The 24,968-nt window shown below is 37.7% G+C and overlaps 4 protein-coding genes across 7 annotated transcripts; 3 read left to right on the forward strand and 1 right to left on the reverse strand.

Annotated features, from left to right (window-relative positions):
• The first annotated feature begins 2,838 nt into the window (after positions 1-2,838).
• On the forward strand, positions 2,839-5,473 carry Fkbp39 (FK506-binding protein 39kD). The gene is made up of 5 exons (XM_025296559.1): positions 2,839-3,019; positions 3,091-3,125; positions 3,321-3,410; positions 4,078-5,101; positions 5,263-5,473. The coding sequence occupies exons 2-5, from the start codon at positions 3,116-3,118 to the stop codon at positions 5,339-5,341; spliced, it is 1,203 nt and encodes a 400-aa protein (XP_025152344.1). The 5' UTR covers positions 2,839-3,019; positions 3,091-3,115; the 3' UTR covers positions 5,342-5,473.
• Positions 5,474-7,316: 1,843 nt separating this feature from the next.
• On the forward strand, positions 7,317-10,870 carry dnk (deoxynucleoside kinase). Of its 3 annotated transcripts, XM_011147663.3 has the most exons (5): positions 7,455-7,522; positions 8,305-8,648; positions 9,116-9,315; positions 9,570-9,819; positions 9,921-10,870. In XM_011147663.3, the coding sequence occupies exons 3-5, from the start codon at positions 9,145-9,147 to the stop codon at positions 10,247-10,249; spliced, it is 750 nt and encodes a 249-aa protein (XP_011145965.1). In that variant the 5' UTR covers positions 7,455-7,522; positions 8,305-8,648; positions 9,116-9,144; the 3' UTR covers positions 10,250-10,870. The 3 variants fall into 3 exon arrangements, with proteins under 3 accessions (XP_019698709.1, XP_011145964.1, XP_011145965.1); XM_011147662.3 differs by lacking the exon at positions 8,305-8,648 and having other exon boundaries at positions 7,318-7,522; XM_019843150.2 differs by lacking the exons at positions 8,305-8,648; positions 9,116-9,315 and having other exon boundaries at positions 7,317-7,522.
• Positions 9,662-22,483, reverse strand: imd (death domain-containing immune deficiency protein). 2 transcript variants are annotated; one of them, XR_002162912.2, is made up of 5 exons: positions 22,327-22,483; positions 13,379-13,799; positions 12,090-12,421; positions 11,247-11,771; positions 9,662-9,719 (listed from the first exon to the last, which is right to left on the reverse strand). XR_002162912.2 is itself a non-coding variant. In XM_011147665.3 (4 exons), the coding sequence occupies exons 1-4, from the start codon at positions 22,384-22,386 to the stop codon at positions 11,631-11,633; spliced, it is 954 nt and encodes a 317-aa protein (XP_011145967.1). In that variant the 5' UTR covers positions 22,387-22,483; the 3' UTR covers positions 11,018-11,630. The 2 variants fall into 2 exon arrangements, 1 of the variants encoding a protein (XP_011145967.1); XM_011147665.3 differs by lacking the exon at positions 9,662-9,719 and having other exon boundaries at positions 11,018-11,771.
• A 179-nt stretch (positions 22,484-22,662) lies between these two features.
• On the forward strand, positions 22,663-24,868 carry LOC105187075 (hypothetical protein). Its single transcript, XM_011147677.3, has 5 exons — positions 22,663-22,841; positions 23,146-23,396; positions 23,654-24,079; positions 24,160-24,344; positions 24,550-24,868. Exons 2-5 carry the CDS (start codon positions 23,208-23,210, stop codon positions 24,833-24,835), a joined length of 1,086 nt encoding a protein of 361 aa, XP_011145979.1. The 5' UTR covers positions 22,663-22,841; positions 23,146-23,207; the 3' UTR covers positions 24,836-24,868.
• Positions 24,869-24,968: the final 100 nt, after the last annotated feature.

Genomic DNA, 24,968 nt, shown 5'->3' on the forward strand with positions numbered 1-24,968 from the left:
GTTGTACTTTTTTATTGTAACAGTTTTTTTACCTTTAGGATGAAACCAATCTAGCATCGAAGGGAAAATAAATGAAGTTTCAGCTTGTACCTCCATGCTTGTGTGTATGCGTCAGCTTATTAGAAAGAGAAAGATAGATACTTCCAAGGCCAATATTCATAGTCGAATCTTATATTTAAGATCATCCTAAGTTCACTTTCAGATACCCCGTAGTCAATGAAATGACTTGTACAGCATCTAAGGATAAACTTAAGACAGTCTTCAATATAAGATCCGACTATGAATATCGGCCTAAGGGTGCGGTCCAATCACCGCTACAAATGCCTCGAAAATGTTTTTACTTTTCTCCCTTCATTCGAATCCGAAAGACAGAATAAGAAAGAGAAACGGTTCGAAACACTTGCAGCGGTCACTGGACTGCACCTTAAATCATATATCTATCTGTACCACGTTTCCCACCTATTAGTTTCATATGCTTTTCCGGTATAGTTATATTTCAGAGAACAGGCTTATAGAGGCTGCGTTCCGAAATTCATTGGCCGCGTTCAGTAGAACAAAGTGATCAGAGAGCGCTTAGTGATTATTGTCTGTGATTGGAGTATTCTTTTAGATTCTTCATAAACCCAGAAATATTTATCAATCAGGAGCGAGATTCAGTGGTAAATCTAATGTTGTCCAACTGTTGAGTCTGCTGAATGCGGCCATTGTCAGTATTGAAAATCTGTAGTATACGTGACACAAACTATGTATTTTCAGTACTGGCAATAGATTTCGGAACACAGCCAGAATTTCCACAAGTACATTAGAGCCAGTATTCATAGTTGGATCTTATATTTAAGACCGTCTTAAGTTCATCTTCAGATGTTATACAAATTATTTCATTGGCTACGGGGTATTTGAAGTTGTACTTAAGACGATCTTAAATATAAGACTTGACTATGAATACCGGCCTAGAAGGTAGAAAGGCTAGAACGTTCATTTTTCGATGTATCTTGGAACACATTGATTTCCAGGCTGCGTCCCAAAATTCATTGCTAATACTGCAAATATATGGTTTGTATCATAAATACTATATAATTTCAATGCTAGTAGTAAATATCGGAATGTAATCTCAATAAAGGAGTTGCATTTACTATATTAGGGACGGTATTCTTAGTTCTGGTTTACAATGATGACTTAAACTTTAAGCCGTAAAAAATTAATCAATCGTAGCCGACTACTTTCCTTATACCTCGTCTACAATAGAAGTTATAGAGTCGTAAGTCGTACAAATTGATCAATCGCGGTCGATTATTTTTCTCTTACCGGACTATGATTGGTCAATTTCTACGACTTACTACTCTACGACTTCTATTGTAGACGAGGTATTACACTCGACTGTGATTGGTTAATTTGTTGTTGCTTAAAGCTTAAATCACCTATTGTAGACCGGAACTTATATTTAAGACCGTCTTAAGTTTACTTTCAGATACCCCGTACCTAATTAATGAAATAATTTGTACAGCATCTGAAAATGAATTTAAGACGAACTTAATATAAAGGCTCGTCTACATTAGCTGTAAGAGTAAGGCTGTAAGATTGCAAGGCACGAAATGAAATATTTTCATTCGCTGACAGCTTACGTTACAGCCTTACAGCCTTACTCTTACAGCTATTGTAGACGAGCCTTAAGATTCGACTATGAATACCAGCTTAGAACTCAGTTTAATTTTATTTGACAAAAATTATTAGCAATATCGAAAAGTATATAATTATTTCTATTAATTTTTATATTCGGTCAACAAATTTGGATCGAGTTTTGACTTTGTGAATATAAATCATACAAAAAGATCCATCTTTTAAGAATTTCTTAAAAATAAATTCTTTCATCGAACATCGTTCCAAAATATATTGAAGACCAATTTAAAAATAGAAAACAAATTTTTGTTTTCTATTATTAAGTTAATGTACACTTTCGAAACTTGAAAAGAGACAAATAAAGTCTACGGCACATGTTATTTGTTTTCTTGCTAAATTATGTACAAGTTAGTTAATTACTAGAAATATACCATAGAGAACGTTGTATTTCTAATATGTTACTGCGTTTCTAAGGCCAATGTTCATAATCGAGTTTATATTTAAAACTGATTGCACACAGGACGCAATATGTTTGTCGCGACGGAAATTGATAAGGGAATACTGTGGTAGTCATTTTGTTTATCCGGAAATAATATAAGTGCTTAAGCGTTTAATAAAGCCAGCGGCACACGATGCTTGTTTTCGTGCTGGATTGCTTGCTGGATGAAAATATTGCATTCTGATTGGTGCATTTTCATCCATCTTCGGAAATGCAGCAATCAGAACGCAGTATTCCAGCACGAAAACAAGCACTGTGTGCCGTTGACTTTAAGCAGTATTTTCTGCTGAACGCGGACATTGGCTGAGTTCAGAAGAACAAAATGATCAGTGAGCGCTTAGTGATTCTCGCTCCTGATTGGTAAATAGTTCTGGGTCTATGAAGAATCTAAAAGAATGCTCCAATCACAGACAATAATCACTAAGCGTTCACTGATCACTTTGTTCTGCTGAACGCAGCCATTAGCTGCATTCAGCAGACTCAACAGTTGGACAACATTACTAGATTTACCACTGAATCTCGCTCCTGATTGGTAAATACTTCTGGGTCTATGAAGAATCTAAAAGAATACTCCAATCACAGACAATAATCACTAAACGCTCTCTGATCACTTTGTTCTACTGAACGCGACCATTGTGTTTTTATTGGCACGCAAAGGCTGCGTTCCGATGTTCACTGCCAGTACTGAAATTCTATAACATATGTGACACAAACTATATATTTTCAGTACTGGCAGTGAATTTCAGAACTCAGCCAAAGTTTATTTTCTACGCATGCGCAAGTTTTACCTTACCGGTGTTCCACGACTACCCTTCTTATTTCTGTGCGATATTGTTAGAAATCATTTCGATTTGATTCGTCAGATTGGTAGGAAGCTTTGTTTGGTCAAGCTTGGATGAACGTGTAAGTTTTAACGGTCGTGAGACAAAGAGATAGATACGAATACGTAATATTTCAATTTATTTCATTTAAAGAAAATCTTACAAATAATCAGCCAAGATGTTCTGGGGTAAGCGAAATACAATTTTATACTTAATAGATTTGTAAATATTGGTCAAATAAAAGTTTTCCGTTGTAACACTGTCCCGAGACAGCATTGCCATGTGTTCGCAGAAAATGTGTACTTAAAAAGAAAATCTATACTTAATTAAAAAGAAGCTCGTAAGATTATTCGATGTAATTATTATGTTTAATTTTTTTATAGGTTTGATAATGGAACCGAACAAACGGTATTCACAAACCGTCGAGAATTCGTTCCACGTGTCGATGGCAAGTTTAGATCTTACAACTGCCAGTAAGTAAAACATTTTTATATCCTCAAAATCACAATTTTCTTGACTAAAAAAATAGTATTTTCTATCGTTCGGTATGTGTTTTCATAAATTAATTTATGCATACTCATGATGCAATATATTAGTGTACAATTTCGGAAATATGTGATAAGTTTTGTGATAAGTAATATACAATACACAAAAAAAATTTTATGTTAACATCAAACAAAATTACATTAACCTTCAAATATCAAGGTTAAAATTTTTCACATTTATGATAGTAAATTCATATATTCTGAGAGAATAAGTATGTAGTAACTGTTTATTATGTTCAACATTCATTATTAGAATTTTTGTGTTACTTTTGATAAGTAATATGATTAAAGAAATTCAGAAATTATAGGTGGTACTAATAATTGAATTAATTTACAAATATGCAGTAAATAATATATAAATATTATAATGATAGTACTATAAGATTATTAATTACAGTATAACAGAGAACATATAAAAAGTTTATTAGTACAATTGATATTTAATCTATAATTGATTTTTTATTATAATTATAATTGAGATATATTTGTATCGGAATCTATGTGATATATAAGATAATATTAATTTGATATTTAATATAATATATCTTACTATGATGTGATATGTTGTTGCTTAATATGTTATATCTTTTCATAGATGATGTAAAAGTGCAAGTAATACTGTGTTATGGTGATAGAAACTATCTACTATGTACTTTACATAAGGGTTCCGCATGGCAAGTACCACTTGATTTAAATTTCCAAGGAGGAACCCAGATAGCATTTACATGCAACGGTAATAGTCGTGTTCATCTGACTGGGTATTTGATTATGGAAGATATAGAAGATTTTGACAAATGCTTGAATGAAGATATGCAGATTGAGGGAAAAGAAATGAATAAAAAAATCTCAAAAAGAAAAGCTGTAGAGTCACCAAAAGAAAACAAAGAATCAAAGCGTCTTAAACAGCAGGAGAATATAGAGTTACCCGATAAAGATGATGATTTTGCATATATTGGAGATAGAAACATTGGGAGTGATTCTGAAGATTCTGAGGATGATGATCTAGAAGATGATGATGATAGTGATGAAGATGAGAATGACTCATTTGATGATACTGATGATTCTGACGATATTAATGAAAGCGAGGAAAGTGATGAGAGTGATGAGAGTGATGAGAGTGATGAGAGCGATGAGGAAAAGAAACATAAGAAATCAACAAAAACTCAACCTGAACAGTATGACAGAAAAAAAAAACGAACCCAAGAACAACAATTACTGCAATCAAAAAAGCAAGATAAGCAAAAATTAATAAACGGGAAAGAGATTAAACAAGGACAAAGTAAAGAACAGAAAAAAAATAAGGGAAAAGAAAAAAAGCAAGAGAAACAGGCACAATCAAATAATGAGAATACTCGAAATGGAATGAAAAAGCGAGTCGAAGGTGGTGTGATAGTGGAGGACAAGAAAATTGGTAATGGTCCTGTGGTACAAATTGGAAAAACTATTTCTGTTTATAGTGTCGGTCGTTTAAAGAGTGGGAAGAAGTTTAGTTCAACGTTAAGTGGAGAAGGCATAACATTTAGATTTGGTAAAGGAGAAGTGATCAAGGGTTGGGATGTAGGACTTGCTGGAATGAAAGTTGGTGGAATGCGCCGTATTACAGTACCACCCCACATGGCGTATGTATATATTATTTATTGGATTTTGCACTTTCTAGTTAAATCAATGTTCGTATTATCATTAATTTCTATGGGCTGCTCTTCATTGTAATTTGAATAGAAGACTTGTTCCATTACTTATTCTGAACATGCATAACTTTAAACAATGAATCTATTTACAGGTATTGTGCACGTGATACTCCTGAGGTCCCTCGTAACAGTACACTCATATATGATATAGAACTTAGGAAGATCCATTAAATTTTTACATTCAAGTATTTGTCGAAATATTAGGTTAAGTATCCCCATGTAGGTCCATACACCGTTACTTTTGTCTTAAAAATATCTAATTTTTTTACTGTATTGCATTTCAGACAAGTCTTATTTTATACTTGATAAATATTATATTACATTATTATACAAATAAAGAAAAAACATGATGCAACAGGAAATCTCTATTTATAATATTTTATATATCTTATATATTAAATATTCATATTTAATATATTATTACTTTTTTTTAAATATATATTTATAAAATAAGTGTGATATATAAACTGATGAACATAATATAAATTAAATATATCCATATTTTGCTATATATTATGTATAATAGAGACTCCTGTGAAGTTAAATTTAACATAACAAGATAAAACAAGTTATAAATAAATGATTGAATAAGAAATTTATCCCATTATAATTTATTCCCTTAGGATTTATATTATTCTAAGAATAAATCATTAAAACTTGCTATACAATAGCCTTAGATATTAATTTAAGGAAGAAACTTTTCAGACAAAAATTGGATGATTTTATAGAGTTATATTTTTCTCACTTCATTTTTTTTCTCTATATACACATGCACAAAAGGAAAATTTGGATATTAAATAATCACTTGAACTCCTCAGAGTCTTATATAATACAATCAAATATAAACATTAATCTAAATTGATTACACAAATCCATGTTCCAGTGGAAAAGAAGATTCAATTGTCTTTTTTTACAGCATCTTGATTATCTTTCCAGGACAATGTACATGTCCCATTTTTACATTCTTTCACTAAATCTGGGCAGGGTTCACCATTCTTAACTTCTTTTTCTTGACTCCTTAATCGCCACAATTTAACCAATATTGGTTGTAGCAAGAATCTCCATATTATCAGAAGTATAGGGATAGCAAAGCATGGAACACAGACCATTTTGCACCTGAATTATACTTTATGATCTAAAATTGCAGAAACAATTTATACTGGAAAGTATAAAGTAACATATTCCCTTTAAAATAATTATATTTACACATAATTATAAATACCGATTTTAATGTTAGTCAATTGTTTTATTTCTTATCTATATGTGCTATAAAATATCTTACCTCGAGGATGAATAAAAACAAGGACTATCAGGTTTTCACAGGATAATAATCAAAATACGAGAATTGATGCGAGCATAACTTTGGCAGTCAATAAATATGAAAAAAACTTAATGAGACGTGTTGTGTGTTATCAAAATATAAAAATTGCCACGAGTACAAGTTCAAATATTAAATATTTGATGCTAAACGACCAGCTAACGTTGCGTCTTCAAATTACGTCAATTTGCGTCTTGTGATGACACTCCATTATATTTCTCGCATCGATATCAGAATATAGAGATAAGGTTTGTTCTTTTTAACTATACTGGAACTACACTGGAGCGAAGGTAGACATTAAGGCTCGTCTACATTAGCTGTAAGAGTAAGGTTGCAAGGCACGAAATGAAATATTTTCATTCGCTGACAGCTTACGTTACAGCCTTACTCTTACAGCTATTGTAGACGAGCCTTTAGACCCGTTATTTTTGAGGGCATAAAGCCAGCGGCACACGATGCTTGTTTTCGTGCTGGATTGCTTACTGGATGAAAATACTGCGTTTTGATTGGTGCATTTCCATCCATCTTCGGAAATATACCAATCAGAACGCAGTATTTTCATCCAGCAAGCAATCCAGCACGAAAACAAGCACCGTGTACCGCTGGCTTTAGCTTCAAGTAGCCTTCATCGAATTCTTTCAAAAATATCGAGAAAACGATCGATCCTGTCGTTGGAAGGAAGCATCGAATATCGATAAAACTTATCAATAAAAGATCGTCCAATTGTACAACGTTACACTATTAGTCTGTTCTTTTTAGCTGTACTGCGGAACTAATGCAATAAGTTAGAATGAGACAATATATTTTTTCTCACTTTAACTTATTGCACCAGTTCAGTAGTACAGCTAAAAAGAACAGACCACATGATGCAATTTGGACAAACGGACCATGCGCTGTAAAAAGATTGAAGCCATCGAACATGTACAGATGTCAACATCATCTAATACTGTTGTTAACCTATGTATTCGTTGTTTAAATTTCCAAGTATCCTGGCGTCCAGTCACATCAACAGCCAGCGACAATGTCTTCTACCGGTGAATATTGTTACCTTGCGACAAATTCGCGATTCTTTGCGGTGATTCTATACGTGTTATCATATAGAACAACACTTGCCGGCGTCTAATTATTGACTGATGTAACAATTGACAGTTTGATAAAATAATATCGTTACGAATTTTCTCACTAATATGTGGCTTGTGTTGTTTATTATCGTTGATATGACAATGGCATAATTGACGATAGAAGACAAATCAAGTAGAACTCGTGTATGTCTTTCTCTTTCCAAAAACATAGTAATATTAAGTAGATGTATTAAGTACTACAAGCGTCCACCATTCACGCTTATTGAACTCTATTGGACTCGTAGATGTGTATACCTTCAAGGTTCTTATTTTCGAAAATTCGTGAAAAATATCGTATACGATATTTCATCAATGGGGCAATTTAATTGACTGAGAATCATGATATCTAGTGACATTCATGAAATATCGTATGCGACGTTTTTCAAGAATACGAACCTTGATTTGATTAAAATCCAAAAGTGAACTGATGAATTCGGAGATACTTGAACGCTTAATGAGAGATATTAGTATAGTTATAAATTTTTCGTCTTCTTTTCCTTACTTGTGAAAAATAAAGATCCTTTGAATCTGAGAATATTTGAAAGTTTTTTGAAAGTTTTTATGAGTTCACGCGAGATTTTCATCAATCAATTTCCAAGATCAATTTTTGAGAGCCAATTTCATCACATATTCCACTAACTAAATTGACGAGTTGTCAGTTGTGATTGATCGATGGTGGTAAATTCTGTTTAAAGATAAATGCAATTGGTTAACTGCAACGAAATAATTACTTGATTGAAGAAATTAGTCTTCTCGTGACATTCGCTTAGTGATGAACGTAGATGGCGTCTCACACTGTTCAACAAATGTTCAAAATAACGGTCATGCATAGCGGGAAAATTTTGGCGGTAAATACCCACGCCAGTCATATGTTATCTGTGATATCTGAAGTAATATTATCTTTCCTCAATATAAAACGCTTGATTCTTGTGTGTGAGGAGTATAGTTACGATTGTTCGTGCGACAACGTCGATATTATTTCTCGAGTTTAAATTAGAATAGAGTTGAGTCTCAACGCAGCGGTCGATTATATTTACAGGCGAGTAAAAAACAAACCTTATATTGTGATTATCGTATTTAATAAGAGATTGAAACATGATATTTGTATAGAATATTTAGTTTATTTGATCAAGCAGCTAGGAAAACGATATCCTTGTACTTTATTGTATCTATAATGTTATATTTATAGCTATTCTTATAGCTTGGATTTTGTTGTATCTGTAGTTTTTAATAGTAATCTTTATCACTTGACCATGTCGGCTGAAAACATTATTAAGTTATATTATCATTTTGATTATTTAAAATATGGAAAAAATATTGAGAGTTATTTTATTACCGTTTTACTTATATGCAAAAGAACACTTAAAAGTTTCTTGTTCTTTGATTGTGAAAAAAAGATTATAATATTCGATAATTTTTTGTGTCAGTATTGTAATTTTTATTAAACCAAGTGAATTATAACATATCTTCAGTATTAACTAGTAACGTTTATATTGTATCCTTCAGGCAAGGCAGCTCTCAAAGCTTTGATAAAAATGTCTAGATCAACTGATAAGTTGTACAAGCGTCCCTTCACAGTATGCATCGAGGGCAATATAGGAAGTGGTAAAACAACATTTCTAAGTTATTTTAAGAAATTTGACAATGTTACTGTGTTGGAAGAACCAGTTGAACTCTGGCGCGATGTATCTGGAACAAATCTTTTGGTATGTGAGTCAGAAAACATATTTTTATTTATTATTTATTATTAGTTATATTATTTAAGAATACTTATTTAACATGCTGATAAAGACGGATACTTGTTAGTATGAAAAAATTGGTGAATTCTGGTAAAACTATAGGCATGTTTTAAGAAGCTTTGAGATACTTTGTTGGTTTGGTTTAATAATGTGTATATCTGTGTATATATGCATAGGTATTTAATAATGAGGAAAGTAGCAAGAGATATAATAAATTTCAGGAATTAATGTATAAAGATCCAACTCGCTATGCTTACTTATTCCAATCATATGTACAATTGACCATGCTTCAATTACATACTTGTATGACACCTTCGCCGTTCAAAATTATGGAGAGGTCTGTTTATAGTGCGATGTGTTTTGTTGAGAATCTGAAACGTAATAATCTGCTGAGCAATACTGAAGTCTCTATCTTAGAAGAATGGTACAATTGGAGCATGAAGAGTGCGAAAATAGAAACTGACTTGATAGGTAAATATCATTTTATATGATGGGAAATATTTCAAATTAGAAGATATTTGAAAATATATTTTTAATGTACACACGATATTCATGTTTCTTCTTTTTCCTAGTATATTTGAAAACAACACCAGAGATTGTATATGAAAGAATGAAGAAGCGAGGACGGAAAGAAGAAAACACAGTATCATTAGAATATCTAAAGCAAATTCATCAACTTCACGATGAGTGGTTGTATCATCAGACACTGAAGCCAGTGCCAGCACCGATCATAACCATAAACGGTGACCGAGAACTCCACGAAATGGTAGAAGAATTTGAGAAGTGTAAAAATCAGATTTTCAATAGAATAGTAAATGATAATGATGCGAGTAATATGATGATCACAACAGTACCAACAAATTGCATAATACCTGAAATTAAAGCTGGAATGTCAGACTAAAATGCAAACAGAAAGATAGATTCGCCAGAAAGCAAAATATAATTTACATACAAATGCGATACAGATGAAAATTCAGTAAATATTTTATATGATATATATGTGCACTTAATTATTATACAAAATTTTAAATGTTTAATATTTGGTTGTGCTTGATTACATTTCTCATTGTTGCATCACTGTTGTTCCTTATGTTAAATTCATATAATAATATATTACTCCCTTGATTAAATTATTTAAATGTGAAAAGAAAAGAGTTTGACAATTGACAATTGGATATATAAAAGAAGTTTAGGATTTATTAAAATGTAATCATAAATAACTAGTACCGTTGTTTTGAAAATTACAATTCTATCAATGTCAATATTAATATGCATTTAAAAATCATTTCCACTAAATGTAGTTTTTCTTTTAATAATGACAAGTACAAAGTAATATTAGTATTAGCTATTTTTGCATATTATCAATTCGGAGAAATTACGTGAATTAAGAATAAGAGAAAACGATAAATTATCTAATGCGGAAAATTAATGCGATTCTGTAAAGAACAGAAACATCGTTAAAATACTATATGTAACTAGACATCTTTTATCATTTGTAATCTCTTTTGTTTGTGAAACTTGAAGAGAAATATATATATTTATATGTAATTAATATAATATATATATATATATATATATATATATATGATGTATGTGTATATATACACACATATATATATACACACATATATATACACATACACATAGTATATACATACAATATTATGTAAAATGTATTTAATCGTTTGAATTTTGAACAATATTGAATGCGAATGTATGTTTATATGTCAGGATACATAAGCTCGTCTTATATCACCCTGAAATAAATAAATTATCTAATTTTCCGAGAATCGCAATATATATTATTCAATATACTTTATTCTAGACTTTACAGCATAGGTTATATGGATAAGTAACAAAACATGCGTATGTATGTGCATATAAATAATAGTTATTACGTATGCGTGGGCACCGTATTATGTCCGAATATTATTAATCAGATCATGTTCCCGTCCGAACCGCCGGGAATTCCTCATTGTAATTCTGTACAATCCCAAAACGGACGACGAAGGTCGAATGCGCGTGTCCACACGGTAAACTTCTTCGATCGCTTCGGAACGATAAACGACGAATATAAAAACGATCTTCGCGCGATATGTACTTGTGGCAGACGTTCATACGTGCGTATGAGCCGTGTGCGCGCCGGAGTATATACGATTTATATAAAAATGTAATTGGAATGCTACTTCGAGTAGAAAAAAAAAATAAATCGCGAACAATCGCGCACGTATGTACAAGCGTTCATCAGATAGGCGACGCAGAGTAGAATTTCCAAGTCGCAACTAAGAGGGAGTCTTGCGAGCCGCGGCTAGCCGCTCGACGCAGTCGTACTCTTGACAAGACCACAATGCACTGACTAGTGTTCCCAGCCGGGCGTCTCGCGTGTTCGCTTGTTTCCAATCGAGCAACAACTGATATATCACCTGAAATCATCGTATACAGATGAGAAACGACGTTATTTGGCGTGATTCACCGAAATGACCAAGATACATTTCGGGGATTCACAGTTTGCAAGCGGGAGATATTCGAACAATGTACTTGTCAATTTTAGAGAAAAGCCGATTTCGACTAGAGTTTTAATTTTACTTCGTTTCATTATCAAGTTAAATGTTTTACTATTTTATTCTGTTGAGGTGAAATTTCTCATTTCTGTTAACATTTTCTCAAAATATTCGTTTGATAGATTATTCGGAATCGGAATCGGAATATCTGCTTTCGAAAACGCGAAGTTCGATGTTCACCTCGTCGACGCCTTTGTGCCTGAAATTCTCCTCGAACTGTTCGATCTGGCCGTCCGAGTACGACAGCCTCCTCGCGACGTCCCTCCAGCCGTGGCCGACGTGTGTCTTGACGGTGATCATGTCGTCGAACGTGAGCTCTTCGTCGCACGCGCTCAACTCCTCCACGTTTTGCGGCATCGACCGGTGCTTCGGCTTCGACCAGGAAGCTTCGGGTTGTGCTGTCGCGTTATTGTTTGTCGCATAATTCACGTTGCATATGTAGCTCGTCCGCGAGCCGATCTTCACCCCGTTCGAATTGACGATGTTGTAATTCACTACGTTCATGCCTTGCGCTGCAAATAGATTTTTGACGAATTTGAAAAGATTAAAAACGACAAAAAAAAATCAACATTATTTGTTATAAATATTGCGCAACATTACTCATGCAGCTGGAAACGTAAACGTCTCTCGTGAGAAGGGGAAAGAAACGTTTCTTTTCCTTGTCGATGTAATTCCAAAATAGTGCGCACAATGAGGATAAAATAACAAGCTTTGTAGATAAAAGTTATATAGGGCGCCGCGAGAAATAGTCAAGCGTTGAGACATTCACGATAACATTTACAGTCAGTCGAGAAAATTACATGTCGCACTGTTTTCAAGTATTATCAGTGTCCTTCCTGAGGAAGTAGCCTTGCAACTGTGCGTGTATATTTGTCGAATTGCACTTTGCTTCTGCGAACTCCTCTCTTGCAAGCCGAAAAAAAATCTCGATATAAATGAGCGACGAACGTCTAATTGAAAGCAATTACGATGATAAGACCTATTTCTAGTCATCTCGAGTTTTCACCAGGAATTAATTTCCTGACATTAACGTTCATAATTCCTTCCGTCTTTGTTGTTTTGAATTCATATCTCTGTTAATAGGCGTTACTTAAAATTAGTCTCGAGTGAGATACTCGGATTTTAATTTAGAATTAGACACGTTTCTCAGTTGAATTATAATTTGAAATGTAATTATACCACATGTATGATCCTGATAAACTCAAATTCAATTCTAAACTTTACATTTACAAAAAATCTCTCTCTCTCTCTTGAGTTTTAATTATAATAAGAGAAATAAAATAAAAAGTCAAAATTTCAAATCCTGATATCTCACGCGCGAAAGAAACGTCTCAAGCAACAATTATTAACATGAGCTCGGAAATATTTTGTACCGATAATTGTACTTTCATTCAGACTTCTCGCTGTCATTATATCGTACGTAGTTTCCACGCTCGATGCAACCGCGACGATATCTTTGTTTTACTTACAATATTTAGCGTGTTTCACTCTCGTCCGCGTCCTTGGTCGTTTGTACTGTTTCGACTCGTTCGTTGGCTCGTCCGTGTGGCCGAGGTCTTCCGCTTTCGCGGCGAAATCTCTCGTGGGCGTCGCGTCGTTCGGCACCGATTTTTGCCGTCGTACCGACGCTGTCACGTCGACACCGTCGTCGTCGACGTCGACGTCGGTGTCGGCGTCAACCTTGTCGGTTCTGTGTGCGTGCAATTCCTCCGGCGTGGTGGGTGTCGATCTCGATCGCGGTTTCTTCGTCGTGTCCTCCGTCGGCGGCAGGTTGTGCGTGTAACCAGGGATGCCGGTGCGCGGTGGATCCGGCTTCGCGTCTGTCGTTAACATGTGAAATCGGCGCGACAGCTCCGAGAGGATCGGCATTTTCTTAAACACTCGCCGCGCCTGGAAATGATATGTCCTTATATCAAAGGAATCGTGTTAGATGTATTCGACACTCGTCACCACGTCGTTCTATTGTTTCTCAGATGAAAATAGATTGCTACAATTGCGGAAGACTGTTTTTCTAGAGGCAAACTCGAACGTTAGAAAGAATTGGCGAAAAAGAACCTCGCCACGCTTGTCAGTGCACGATAATTACATATCGTGTAAAATAAGTATTTACCGTGAATAATCTTTATTTGACATAAATTTCACTTGGCTCCTTATGTAGTTATGACGTTATTATTTTTAAAACATTGATGTTTTTATATTTTGCTGAAGAGAAGCACTTCAGTGTTTGGTTATTGACAAATGATTGCTTAATTATATAATGCCGATAATTACGGCAAGGCTCATGTTTGCAATTTCTTTTTAACGTGAGAGAAAACAAGTTGGATGAGAGCGTAAGCTCGAAAATACTCGAAATTGTCCAACGAGATCCCGCCGTCTCGTATTTTTGTGCATCATCATCATTCTTCTTTTACCTGCGGTATAGATGACGTACTTTCGGGCTTACACTTTACATTAATTTTGCTGCGCACTGTTGCATAATGCCCGCGACTAACGTCAAAGCAGACACTCCTTTCATTGTTTCTCCTCGTTATGCAGCCGATAAGCGGTAGCGATATTTTTTCTCAGAGATGTTGCATTTTGATTAGTAAGCATGCAGCTCTCGTGACTCTAATCGTCTATTCTATGCTTCTCTGCTTCCGGCACGACCGTCGGATGTATACGTGTGTATTTTCGCATGCATGGTATTATTTAAACAAGTGGATCGTTTCGCAAAAATAGATGAACAATATAGATTTCAGTTGTTATCGCAGCACTGTACAGACTTATTTTGTCTAGAGCGTCCGGGAAATCACGAGAGAAGAAGGGGAGGACAAAGAAGAAAGGAAACTCCAAGTGTTCGAAGTGCTAACATTTGTTAGGTCGTAATTAGTGTGGCAAGTTTGCCAGAATCGTAATTGCCAGCCAATGATTAATTCTATACCTTCTCTATATATTCTTTTTTAATTTCTTTCCTCTAATCTCTTAATTTTCCCTAGTTCCATAATGTGAATTAAATTCAAGTTCTAATTTAAATCTAATTTAATTTAATTTAATTTAAATTCTTCTAATTGCACAGCACTACGCGGAGTACACACAGTGAAATTTGCCACGCCTAAGAGATTCGCTTCTTCAAAGTTCACGCGCTGCTAAATCAAATGAGATAAATGATCTCTCTGATATCCCTGCATCCTGTCATCTCTACGAGCAATTTTCCCGAGATGGTTTCTACAAGAAGAAAACACGCCATGTTAGTCGCATATTGGAAATCCCGATATCTCATATTTGTCGTTCATTTTTCATATCGGAGAACACGTGAGTGTACACGTCTATCCCGAGCGCGTTATCTTTTGTTGCGATTATCGCGCTTTTCAATTTTACTGTCTCGTCGTTTCAGGTTGAATACAGTGGCGATGTTTCCATTTCTCTCTTTTTCTCTTTGTTTCACGGCAAGAGGGACAAGAAAATTCGCTGGAAATTCCTATTGTCAACTCCGTTGAGCGACACTGCCTTCCTTCGCGTTTCTGGTAAGGATAAAAATATGCGCTCTCAAGATTACGTTGACCCGCGACGAGCGACGACGCCGACGACGACGTACTCGTTTCGCTGGTTCGTTGTGTCAATATTTAACGTGACACGCGAGCACATGTATGTTATCGGACAATACGCATCTCCTGTTCACCCTGGCATGCAATCAACGCGATCCCATGGATTGCCATAGTCGGATTTTCAACTTGCAAATTTATCAAAAATCGGATCGAAAGTCCTTTCGGAGCGCCTTGCACACACACACACACACACACACACATATATACATGTCTGTGCCGGTTGGAGCGCATAATTAAATCTCCGTGCAGTTACGACTCTGTTGACGTGCAAACCAATAATTTCCCGGAATCGCATTGTCTGCACCGATAACGCGATTCCACGTATGCCTGTTAAAGACGACAATATATTTTTAAGCACGCGTGTCGCGTAATATGGCCGTGTATGCGCGCGCGCGCGCGCGTGTGTGTGTGTGTGTGTGCATCTGTGTAATTCATTGTTTCGCTTCGCCCGTCGATCCGGATGTTTCGGCCGGTGCCGTGATAACGCCGTGATAATACCAATAAACTTCACGTTCTCATGTGTCTGTAGAGAATTCCGTCGCGATGAGAAAGCTTACACCACGATGAGACTCGAGTGATTTTAATTAGTCACCAAGAGACGAAAGTCTCGGCTCGCTTTTAATTCTCAGCTCGACCATCATCGCACGCTTTTTCTGCTTTAGCATCTGTGGCATTTTCCGCAACGTAAAAGAAGAGAGTTTCGATCGGCGGGGAGAAGCGGCGTGCCGCTTCTCATCAATTTGCCACCCTCATTCGACGTACTATTTGTTGCGTCTAATCGTAGCTCATTATCTACTCAGCCGTGATCCATGAAGTTTCGTTGTCGCTATGATAAACAGGAAAATGCACAGCGGCGTGACTTCGTGCATACTCGACAGCGAGCGACAGAGAGAGAGAGAAAGAGAGAGAGAGAGAGAGAGAGAGAGAGAGAGAGGCGGGGGGGAGGAGAAAGAAACTTGAGAAAAAAGCCTCGTTCATGCGCGCGTCAATACATTTCTTTTGTATTTCCTCGGAACTCGTGCATTATCGCACGGACGTATGCAATCGACGAGTGTAACGACCTGCGTGTATCTGCTATGCCGGCTATGCGTGAGTCACAAGCTTCGCTTAAGTTGAACGTCACATTCGTCAAGGGACGACCGCTGCCCTATGCGACACACTTTCCTTCGCAATTCACGTCGCAATCGCTGCTGAGAAACTACAAAGAGGCATGGCACCCTGCTGGCTGGGTTCAACGTACAATGGCCCGTTCAGAAAACACAACGGTTGAGTAATTCGTCGTTATTGGTCTGAACGTAAGGATCTAATAGTAAAGACCAATAGTTACTCTCGGTGAGCGCTTTGTTCTCTGAACGTAATCATTGTTAGTCCTCAGTATACCACCAAGGTTTATGATTTCACAGCTGGAGATTCTCAAAGATCGTTTTCGTGCAGCCGTCATTATTACGGCAGCAAATGTCTTTCGGAATGTCTTTTGTCGAAAATTACGCTGCAGTTTCCAGCTTAGAGCTTAAAAAGCGCTACTTTCATTGTGGATCAGGTCTTTCGTTAGAGATCTTTCACGGAGCAAAGATAACATTTTTTTGTGCGCTTATTTCCGTTTATTTGATAGAATATTTATTTTATAATCTAATTCATACCATGATGACGGAGTACTGAGAATTAATGATTCCTGCGTCATCATTTGTATCGTTTAAATTCAGCTCGATCTCCTTCTTCTACTGTTAATCCCCGGTTTCGGGCCAATGCGAGAATGCCACACCCTGCATCGCACATCAGTAACCTTCTTGATTCGACATCGCCGCTGTGTCGCCTATGGAATAATATTTGTACACCGGCGTCTCTCCCGTTGTCGCATCAAAACGCTGCAGTATTGTCGTCACCGCGTCGGCCGCGATAATGTGGGCAATTAAAAAGATTAACCATAAATTTCGACAGTGCGATATTATCCTTCGAAAATATCGTTCCAATAAGAAAAGACTCTTCGGGACGCGGCGTGCTTGTTCTCTCGGTCTGTTTGTCCTCGCGGCCGATCGTCCTCGTCGGACGCTCGTAAATTTGCGATCGTTTAGTTTTAAGCAAATTCCTAGCGAGAAATCGATCGCACTTTGCGGCAATCTCGCAGATAAGCCAAACGCGAACGTTGCGCAATTAATTAATTTATATGCGTTGTGAAATTCTTCTTTTTCTCTCGTCAGGCGTTCGACCGTAACGATATACGTAAAGAATACGCAAAGAAGATTATTCACCGCGGGAAAACATGATGTATATCGCATCGACAGCCGCGTTTAACGAAAAACGTTGTTTGAATAATTGGGCCAAGGTGTATTTGCGCGGGACACTCGCGACTAACCGCACGAAGAAAAATGTTCTTTACCATTAACAAATAGAAAAAGCGATTATTCAATTTCTTGTCTTTTTTAAGTAACAATTATCTTCAACAAAGAATATTTTCTTGAACAGTCTTAAAATACACTCGTGACATATTTCAGAATGACTCGTCATTATGTGAAAGAAAAATTTATCCTCCTTTCAAAAATATTAGAAAACATTCTCTCTCTCTCTCTCTCTCTCTAAGTGGGAGAAGTAACCTGGACTTTTAATTTGACATTCCTGTGTTTTGATTTAACAATCTCGATTGAAATACTAAGTCTGCTAAGACCCAGAATGTATCTTGAGTAACTTTGCTGTTTATGATAAACCCATGACAGACTTGCCGCATACACAGCTCATGAAATACTTGAAGCAAGCAACATTTACTTCAATGCAACATATATCTTTTTATTTGTTGCATACCGACGGCGTCTCGCGACGGTTGTTGATTACCGCGAATTGCGAATTCAATACTCAGGCAGTGCTCAGTATATCCTGACGACACGCTACAGCATTCGCATTAGAGGATCTGCGAGCGAGTATACGTAATAGCACGCGGTCGAGCTCAGATTATCCGAGCTCCCGACCCGCTGCACGCTCTTCGTAATGACCATAATTATGCAGTTGCGATGGATAGCTGCCCCGAAACGCGCTTTTTCCCGGTCTCCGTATAGACGAGGAGAGAAGCCACGTCTCATCCCGCGTTCGCAACCGCTCGAACGTTATCTCGCCGGCGAACATGTGTTCCACTACGTCGATGTGTTTTTTCCGTAGATTCCTCGAGCGAGTATAATCAGATCGATCGAAATTCCGCGAGGATGACACGAGGAGCACGGCCGTTTAGACCCCGTTTTTATCTGATTTGCGCTCACATCCCGCGCTGTTGCATAATTACCATAAGCTCGATTATGACTCATGTTCTGTTTTTACCAGCTATTTCAGAAACAGATCCTTTGCGTTTCGCAGCGCGAATCGGAAACTTCGTCGAGTCATCGGCGAATATCGTGTGCTGCACGGTTCAGTAACAACCGCATGCTATCATGCGCCCTCTCTCTCTCTCTCTCTCTCTCTCTCTCTCTCTCTCTCTCTCCCACTGCTGTCAGGCGCCGAGGCGCCTGACGTATGTGCGTACACAAGGACCTCGCGATCTGGGTTTTCCAGCGGCAAAACCAGTTCCTGACGCTCGCGCGCGGCCGATGCTAATGAGTTTGATAGCGAGCGCGTCGTTGGCAGACACGTAGAATGCAGGACAAAGCGGCTCGCCAAAAACAATTTTCTGAAAATCGCGAATGCCGTCCTGCGCGTCGAACAGCGCCGAGTTCGCGATTAAATTCGAATCGATCATGCGAATCACTTGACATCAGGATAGCGATCGTGAAATTTTTCTCCCGAGAGCGCAAACGTGAAAAGCGGGAAGTTTCACGTAAATTCGCCGGTCGTAGCCTGTTTTTAAAAAGCTACACCACTGTCGCACTTCGGAGCTTCATTGATTCTCCCTTCAACCTCCGGTTATATATCTGTTTTTCCTTTAAACAAAAAAAAGAAAAGAAAAGAACGAGAAGTGCAGCCCGATTCTGTTGAAAAGAACATATACTTGTCGACTGCTGTTGACGTCTGTCAGCGCGGTGAAATCGCGATTCGATTCGCTGGATAGCGTGCGAACAAATTTACCATCGACACACGATGTTTGTACGATAGCGGCTTCATATTGTAGTCCTTTAATACAGTGATTGCAAATTGTCCAGATACACTAAGCAGATATCGTAAAATATTTCAGATAAAGAGAGATTAACCGGATCGATTGACCGCCGAAATCGAGGGAGCGGAGTCTGATTTCCGCCGGTCTGCGATTCCGATCTCCGATTGACTCGCAATCCGACCCGGTATAAACGCAATGACAGATGTGCCGCTTATCTCAATTCAATGATCCATTATCTGCGCACAGATAAATCAACCCTGTTAACCAGCGTGAGGTAGGACACGAACTCGAACACGCTTCGTGAAATATCGGCAGGTGGATTGCGATTTCGCCAAGACTCACGTCGCGATGTCGGATCACCTGTGATAAGCACGGATGCAACTCGCGATGAATTTTTCCTTGGCGATTAAATCCGCTGATTCTGATAATTCAGTGTCGATCGACGAGATCAGACGAGTCTGTGCCGATACGACGCGAATTTAATCGTGGCTTATGAATTTTTTGCGGCAGGTCCACGGCGAACCTGTGTCTGTGTTGGTGACGGTTGGTGACGAAGACGCACGTCGACTGAGAAAAACGCATCGATAGACCGTTGCATTTCCGTTTGCATGCGTAATCGAGGCAGGAAGTCGCCGAATAAGTAGGTGTGAATCGCCTCGAGAGATTGAATATGGATTTCCAGCTGGGAGATTTCCCGAGTGGACGATCGATGACTGTCTGTGTTGCAACGTCATTAATAGTGACCAACGGTATAATTTACCTTGTGCCTTGAATGATCGAAATAGTTTCAACGACGAGATGCTTCGTCGGTTCAAGTTACTTAACATTCTAGATTCGATGCAACAAGAGAAACATCGATTCTTGCGCGAGAGATGTGTGTCACCCAGAGAGGAAACGACGAGGACGAAAGTCGTCGACGGGGACTGACTCAGGACTATCGCGGTTCCTCTTCGCGGTATGGCTGAACTTTGGAATTCTCACCGAATGTTTTTTACTTTTCCGCCGATTGACGCTGCACCGTTCGACGCTTGACCAACATAGGAAATACGTGCCGAAGAAAAACGCTTAACGCGATAACTTATGAGTCAGCGCCAACTTCGAGGATAATTGTCTTTCTGCTCACAGATTATCCCCAATCAAGAGACAATGAACGCGGGTGGTACTCCTTTGCCAGGCACTCTCCGAAGAGACGTCTGACTTCTGTCTAGTGAGAAGCGCGCGAGCGACGCGCGAGAGATGTGACGTATCGGCGAAGAAGAAATCAGTTCAGTTCAGTTCAATATATGGCTCCGGACTGCATTCAGCTTTGTCCATACGCCATTTTCCGCTAGTATGAAAGTAAAAGAAAAACAGGGACAACTGCGTACGCAGTCCCCACGATAAAAAAATATGCGTAGTTACAGGAACCACATCCAACCGCCACGGAGGCGAACAAAAGACTCTTTAGGCGAAGAAGGAAGAACGACCTCGAGAGAGAAACTTGCAAAGTTCAGAGCGCACGAACTTTTGGAAGATGCTTTTAAAATGATGATTAAAAATTTAAAGGTGATTAACGATTCTAATAGATGTCTAAAGTACGTTCTACAACACCTTTTTCAGACATCTTTTAAATGTTCTAGAAATTTCTGTTGTCTGAGAATGGATGCTCAGACACGGTCACGTCTTGCTTCGAGTAGTTGAGTAACGCTTATATTCATCAGTCGCTCGTGTGCTTCGCGATAAATGTGGAAGTCGTACATATGATAATGCGACGCCTTGCCCACGATGGCAATAATTCACGCGTAGCGGGCGATAATCTATGCGCAAGCATAAGTAACGTTCGCGGTCTTAGCTACAATAATAAGGTAAAAAAGTGAATCGAGAATCTCTTCTGGCTTATCCGAAACAGTCTATCTGCTATTGCCGAAATCGCCCCAGATATTGCGACATATCGCGAGTCAGTCGCGATTCATTATACGTTTTATATAAGCTTCCAAGTATATATTTTCTTCTTTATATACGAGATTAATGACGTCATTATGTAGCATCGGAGCGCTTCGAAACCCCGTAATGGATCTCACCCTCTCGTCGTCACGAAGACAGTTCCATGTTGGAATTTAAGCGACTGCTGCACGCGCATGTGACGTAAAGGAAGAAAGAAGACAGAAGAAAGAGAAGTGAGAACGTTCAGCGTTAAATCAAACATGCTTGTTGTTGACGAAGAAAGACGTGCGTCAATATGCGTAGATTGCGCGTTCACTTGCGAGTGCAAGTGAACGTGCGAGTAAAAGTCGCGTGACAGGAATACAATAGCAACTTGCAGTCGTGGTCGCATCGACCAAGCAGCTACGCTGTTCGATGTACACGCGCTTATTATTATCTCAAGGCAAATATAACACATCCGTGAATGTTTGCGCGCGAACTGTCACGACGTAGATTTCTGTGCGCGCGTGTCGCCTGAAAGACCGCATTCTTTCAACGACTGCATTTGTCCTCTCATCTTTTCTTAGATTAAATCTTATCTACAGTCGAATTTTAATTGTATTTTAATTCCAGGTAAGGTCCCACGTGTGAGAGAAGAACAATGAAGAAAGAAGAATCTGTGGAAATCGGTGGAATCCTCTCCAAGCAGTTGTACCTGCGAGATATCATTGGAAACATCCAAGAAACAGTCGGTCTTTGGATATCTTCCAGATGCGCCTTGGATCTCCACGTTGCTCGGGGCGATATGTTTACGAACGACGAAGATGCACATGGTTTCACAGTCAAGTCGCAAACTCACCTTGTCGTTGAAGAAGAATGAGCGTTCTCGCAGATCGGCGCTTCTCGTGGGTGCGATCATGGAATCGCTCGATGAAGATTGATATGATATTGCTGTTGAAGTCTGTCAATTGCGCGTATCAGCGTGCGGCACTTCGCGACACTACTTAACCCGCGCGTTGTTCACTAACGACTGAATGCTGAGCTCCGCCGCGCGATTCTGCGTGTTTCGCGCGAACCTCCCGACGAGACCGTCCGCGGAGGGAGACGTGCACTCGCTCGTTTTTTCTCACTTCTGTCTCTCCTTTTTTCAGTAAAACATGACGTGATTTCGGTACAAGCCTTTTTTTCTTCACGATGAACGCGTGGTGAATGTCCTACGAACATTAGTAACTGTGGGAAAGTGGAAAATTGGATCGTCTTGCTGAGATATCCATGAGAATTTCTGCGCGAGCGGACGCACGCCGCTCCTGAGGACCTCGACCTCGACTCATAGTTATCGAACGCTATCTTGCGAATGTTGAAAATTGTACGAAGGTGAGATCCCGTTAGTAATTCTTTGAATAAGGGAAATCAGTCTTTTGTCGGACTCCGAAGCCGTTGGGTGTGGTTTTGTCGTTACGCGTCATTTTTTGAATATCGGGGATTGCGTGCGCGTGGTCCCTATTTGTACCATATTTCTTTGTAATAATCTAATTCTTATTTTTATACTTTTCGTTAACCAAACAATGGCGTTAGGAAATTCGCCTTAACACACGCCTGGAGCCAATATATATAGAGAGAGAGAGAGAGAATAAGAGAAATCACACAGAAATCATGTTACTTGTGTTTATCTTTGCAGAATTATTGCGAGGGAAGGCAGCTCTGCAAGTGTGAACGGACGCGTACGTCACTGACGTTGTGATGTCGAATGGAACATGCGCGAAATGGAGCGACATGCGAGAACGGTTGCGGGAAAATATGGATTCGGAGATCTTCTTCGAAAAGTACACGTTGTCGGAAGAAACTGCAATGAGACTCAAGTCTATCAGAATAATGATGCAGGATAATATCGCCCAGGCTAATCCGGTGTGGAAGGTGATCGCAGGGGAGGTTAGATCACGTGAGCTTCTAGTACTGTGCTTGTGAACGAAATTCTCTGCATTGAAAGCGTTATATGAAGAAGTCAATATCAATATTTAAATCTGTAAATCTACTGAGAATGAAACAATGCCGAGAACAATTCTTGTTTTGTACTTTGAATTTGTTCTGTCATAAAGTTGTCTTGGATATATATACAATATATGTATGCAGATCATTCACCGCACAATCATGCATATACATTAATGTCCAATTTGCAAATTATTTAGAATGAAGAAAGAATATCTTCGGAAAGCGAAGACAGTGATAATGATGTTGATAATAAAGAAAGTGATACTGATGTCCAAATGCCATTTAGTCAGTCAATATTGGAACCATCTACTCAGTTTTATTTCACTCAAGCTGAACGAATTATGCCACCTGCTGCAGCTGCTGAAGGATCTGCAACTGCACCATTGCAGAAGTGTGACATATTGGAGTTTCTTTCCGAGGGCTTAGAAAAAAATGATGGGAAATTTGATTTTGCTCAATTGAACAACCTCTCCGATGAGGATCTTGTTCCTTTAATGGAAGATCTGGGTAAAAAATTAAGCTCAAAAGGCATTTATAATGTATGTCAGTCAATGAATGACATGTCTATCGAAGAGGGAATGAAGTATCTCAATATATTGTGCACACATTTGTTGTTACCAAAGGTAATCAGTAGTGTAATACTGATAATTGTGATTATATTATTTTTCCTACATAATGAATATGCCTCAAATTATGGTCACAGATCATTCAACTTGAAGAGCCATCTCGTTTACTATCATCCGCGATTGGTGAATGTATTAAAAAATTCCCCAATGAGGTTCAGCAGTTCATATTTGTTCCTATTCTCAATACTGAATTAAAGGACACAACATTGATCTCTACTATTGTGAATACATTTGAACCAGGGAAGAGAGCAGTGCTGTTTGAGTATGTTTCACAATTGTGTAAATTATTAAATTTTGGAACAGCTTGGAGATATTAATTTTAAGATTAGCTTTTATCTATGATAATTATGAGAGTGATATTTGCATGTTACATATTAAAAACACGCAATATTTTCTTAACATATGTTAAAAGAATAATTTTTCTAAAAATAATAAACATATGTAATAAATATTTCATGTTTTTGCAGAGAGTTTCTTGAGTCTGTAGAGGAATTAAAGTCATGGCATATACCTGTTTTGCAAAATTTCTTATCTGTAAGACTTGACCATGACATAATTAGCAGAGTTATAAAACTATTCTCAGGAAAAGCGTTTTGCTATTCCAAAGATAAGAACTTCGGAAAACTCATACTGTCGTTTTTAAAAATTAATACAACACTGTCCGAGGAGCAGAAACATTTAATGCTCGAGATAATCTCAGTCAATGAAACATTATTCAAAAAACCTATAGAAAATATTTTACGTAAAATGTAATTGCGTTAAATTATTGGCATAAAAAATAAATTATTTTTGCAATGAAAATAATTATATAAATAATTATATAAATAATTACTTGTCTGAAGATTCCTATTGTTTAAAAAAATTGAAATATTTTTTATATAAATAT

Source organism: Harpegnathos saltator, unplaced genomic scaffold (genome assembly GCF_003227715.2).
Source record: "Harpegnathos saltator strain DR-91 unplaced genomic scaffold, Hsal_v8.6 scaffold148, whole genome shotgun sequence".
Taxonomy (NCBI): domain Eukaryota; kingdom Metazoa; phylum Arthropoda; class Insecta; order Hymenoptera; family Formicidae; genus Harpegnathos; species Harpegnathos saltator.

Excerpts from the sequence above, each read along its gene's own strand:
- Fkbp39 (XM_025296559.1), top strand. Across the intron at positions 3,411-4,077 it reads TTTAGATCTTACAACTGCCA|ATGATGTAAAAGTGCAAGTA; the intron begins GTAAGTAAAACA and ends ATCTTTTCATAG. Across the intron at positions 5,102-5,262 it reads ACAGTACCACCCCACATGGC|GTATTGTGCACGTGATACTC; the intron begins GTATGTATATAT and ends ATCTATTTACAG.
- dnk (XM_011147662.3), top strand. Across the intron at positions 9,316-9,569 it reads TATCTGGAACAAATCTTTTG|GAATTAATGTATAAAGATCC; the intron begins GTATGTGAGTCA and ends AATAAATTTCAG. Across the intron at positions 9,820-9,920 it reads AATAGAAACTGACTTGATAG|TATATTTGAAAACAACACCA; the intron begins GTAAATATCATT and ends TCTTTTTCCTAG.
- imd (XM_011147665.3), bottom strand. The coding sequence starts at position 22,386 with ATGATCGCACCCACGAGAAGCGCCGATCTGCGAGAACGCTCATTCTTC. Across the intron at positions 12,422-13,378 it reads AGTGAAACACGCTAAATATT|CGCAAGGCATGAACGTAGTG; the intron begins GTAAGTAAAACA and ends ATCTATTTGCAG. Across the intron at positions 11,772-12,089 it reads GGCACAAAGGCGTCGACGAG|GTGATATATCAGTTGTTGCT; the intron begins GTGAACATCGAA and ends CGATGATTTCAG.
- LOC105187075 (XM_011147677.3), top strand. The coding sequence starts at position 23,208 with ATGTCGAATGGAACATGCGCGAAATGGAGCGACATGCGAGAACGGTTG. Across the intron at positions 23,397-23,653 it reads GGAAGGTGATCGCAGGGGAG|AATGAAGAAAGAATATCTTC; the intron begins GTTAGATCACGT and ends CAAATTATTTAG. Across the intron at positions 24,080-24,159 it reads CACATTTGTTGTTACCAAAG|ATCATTCAACTTGAAGAGCC; the intron begins GTAATCAGTAGT and ends TTATGGTCACAG.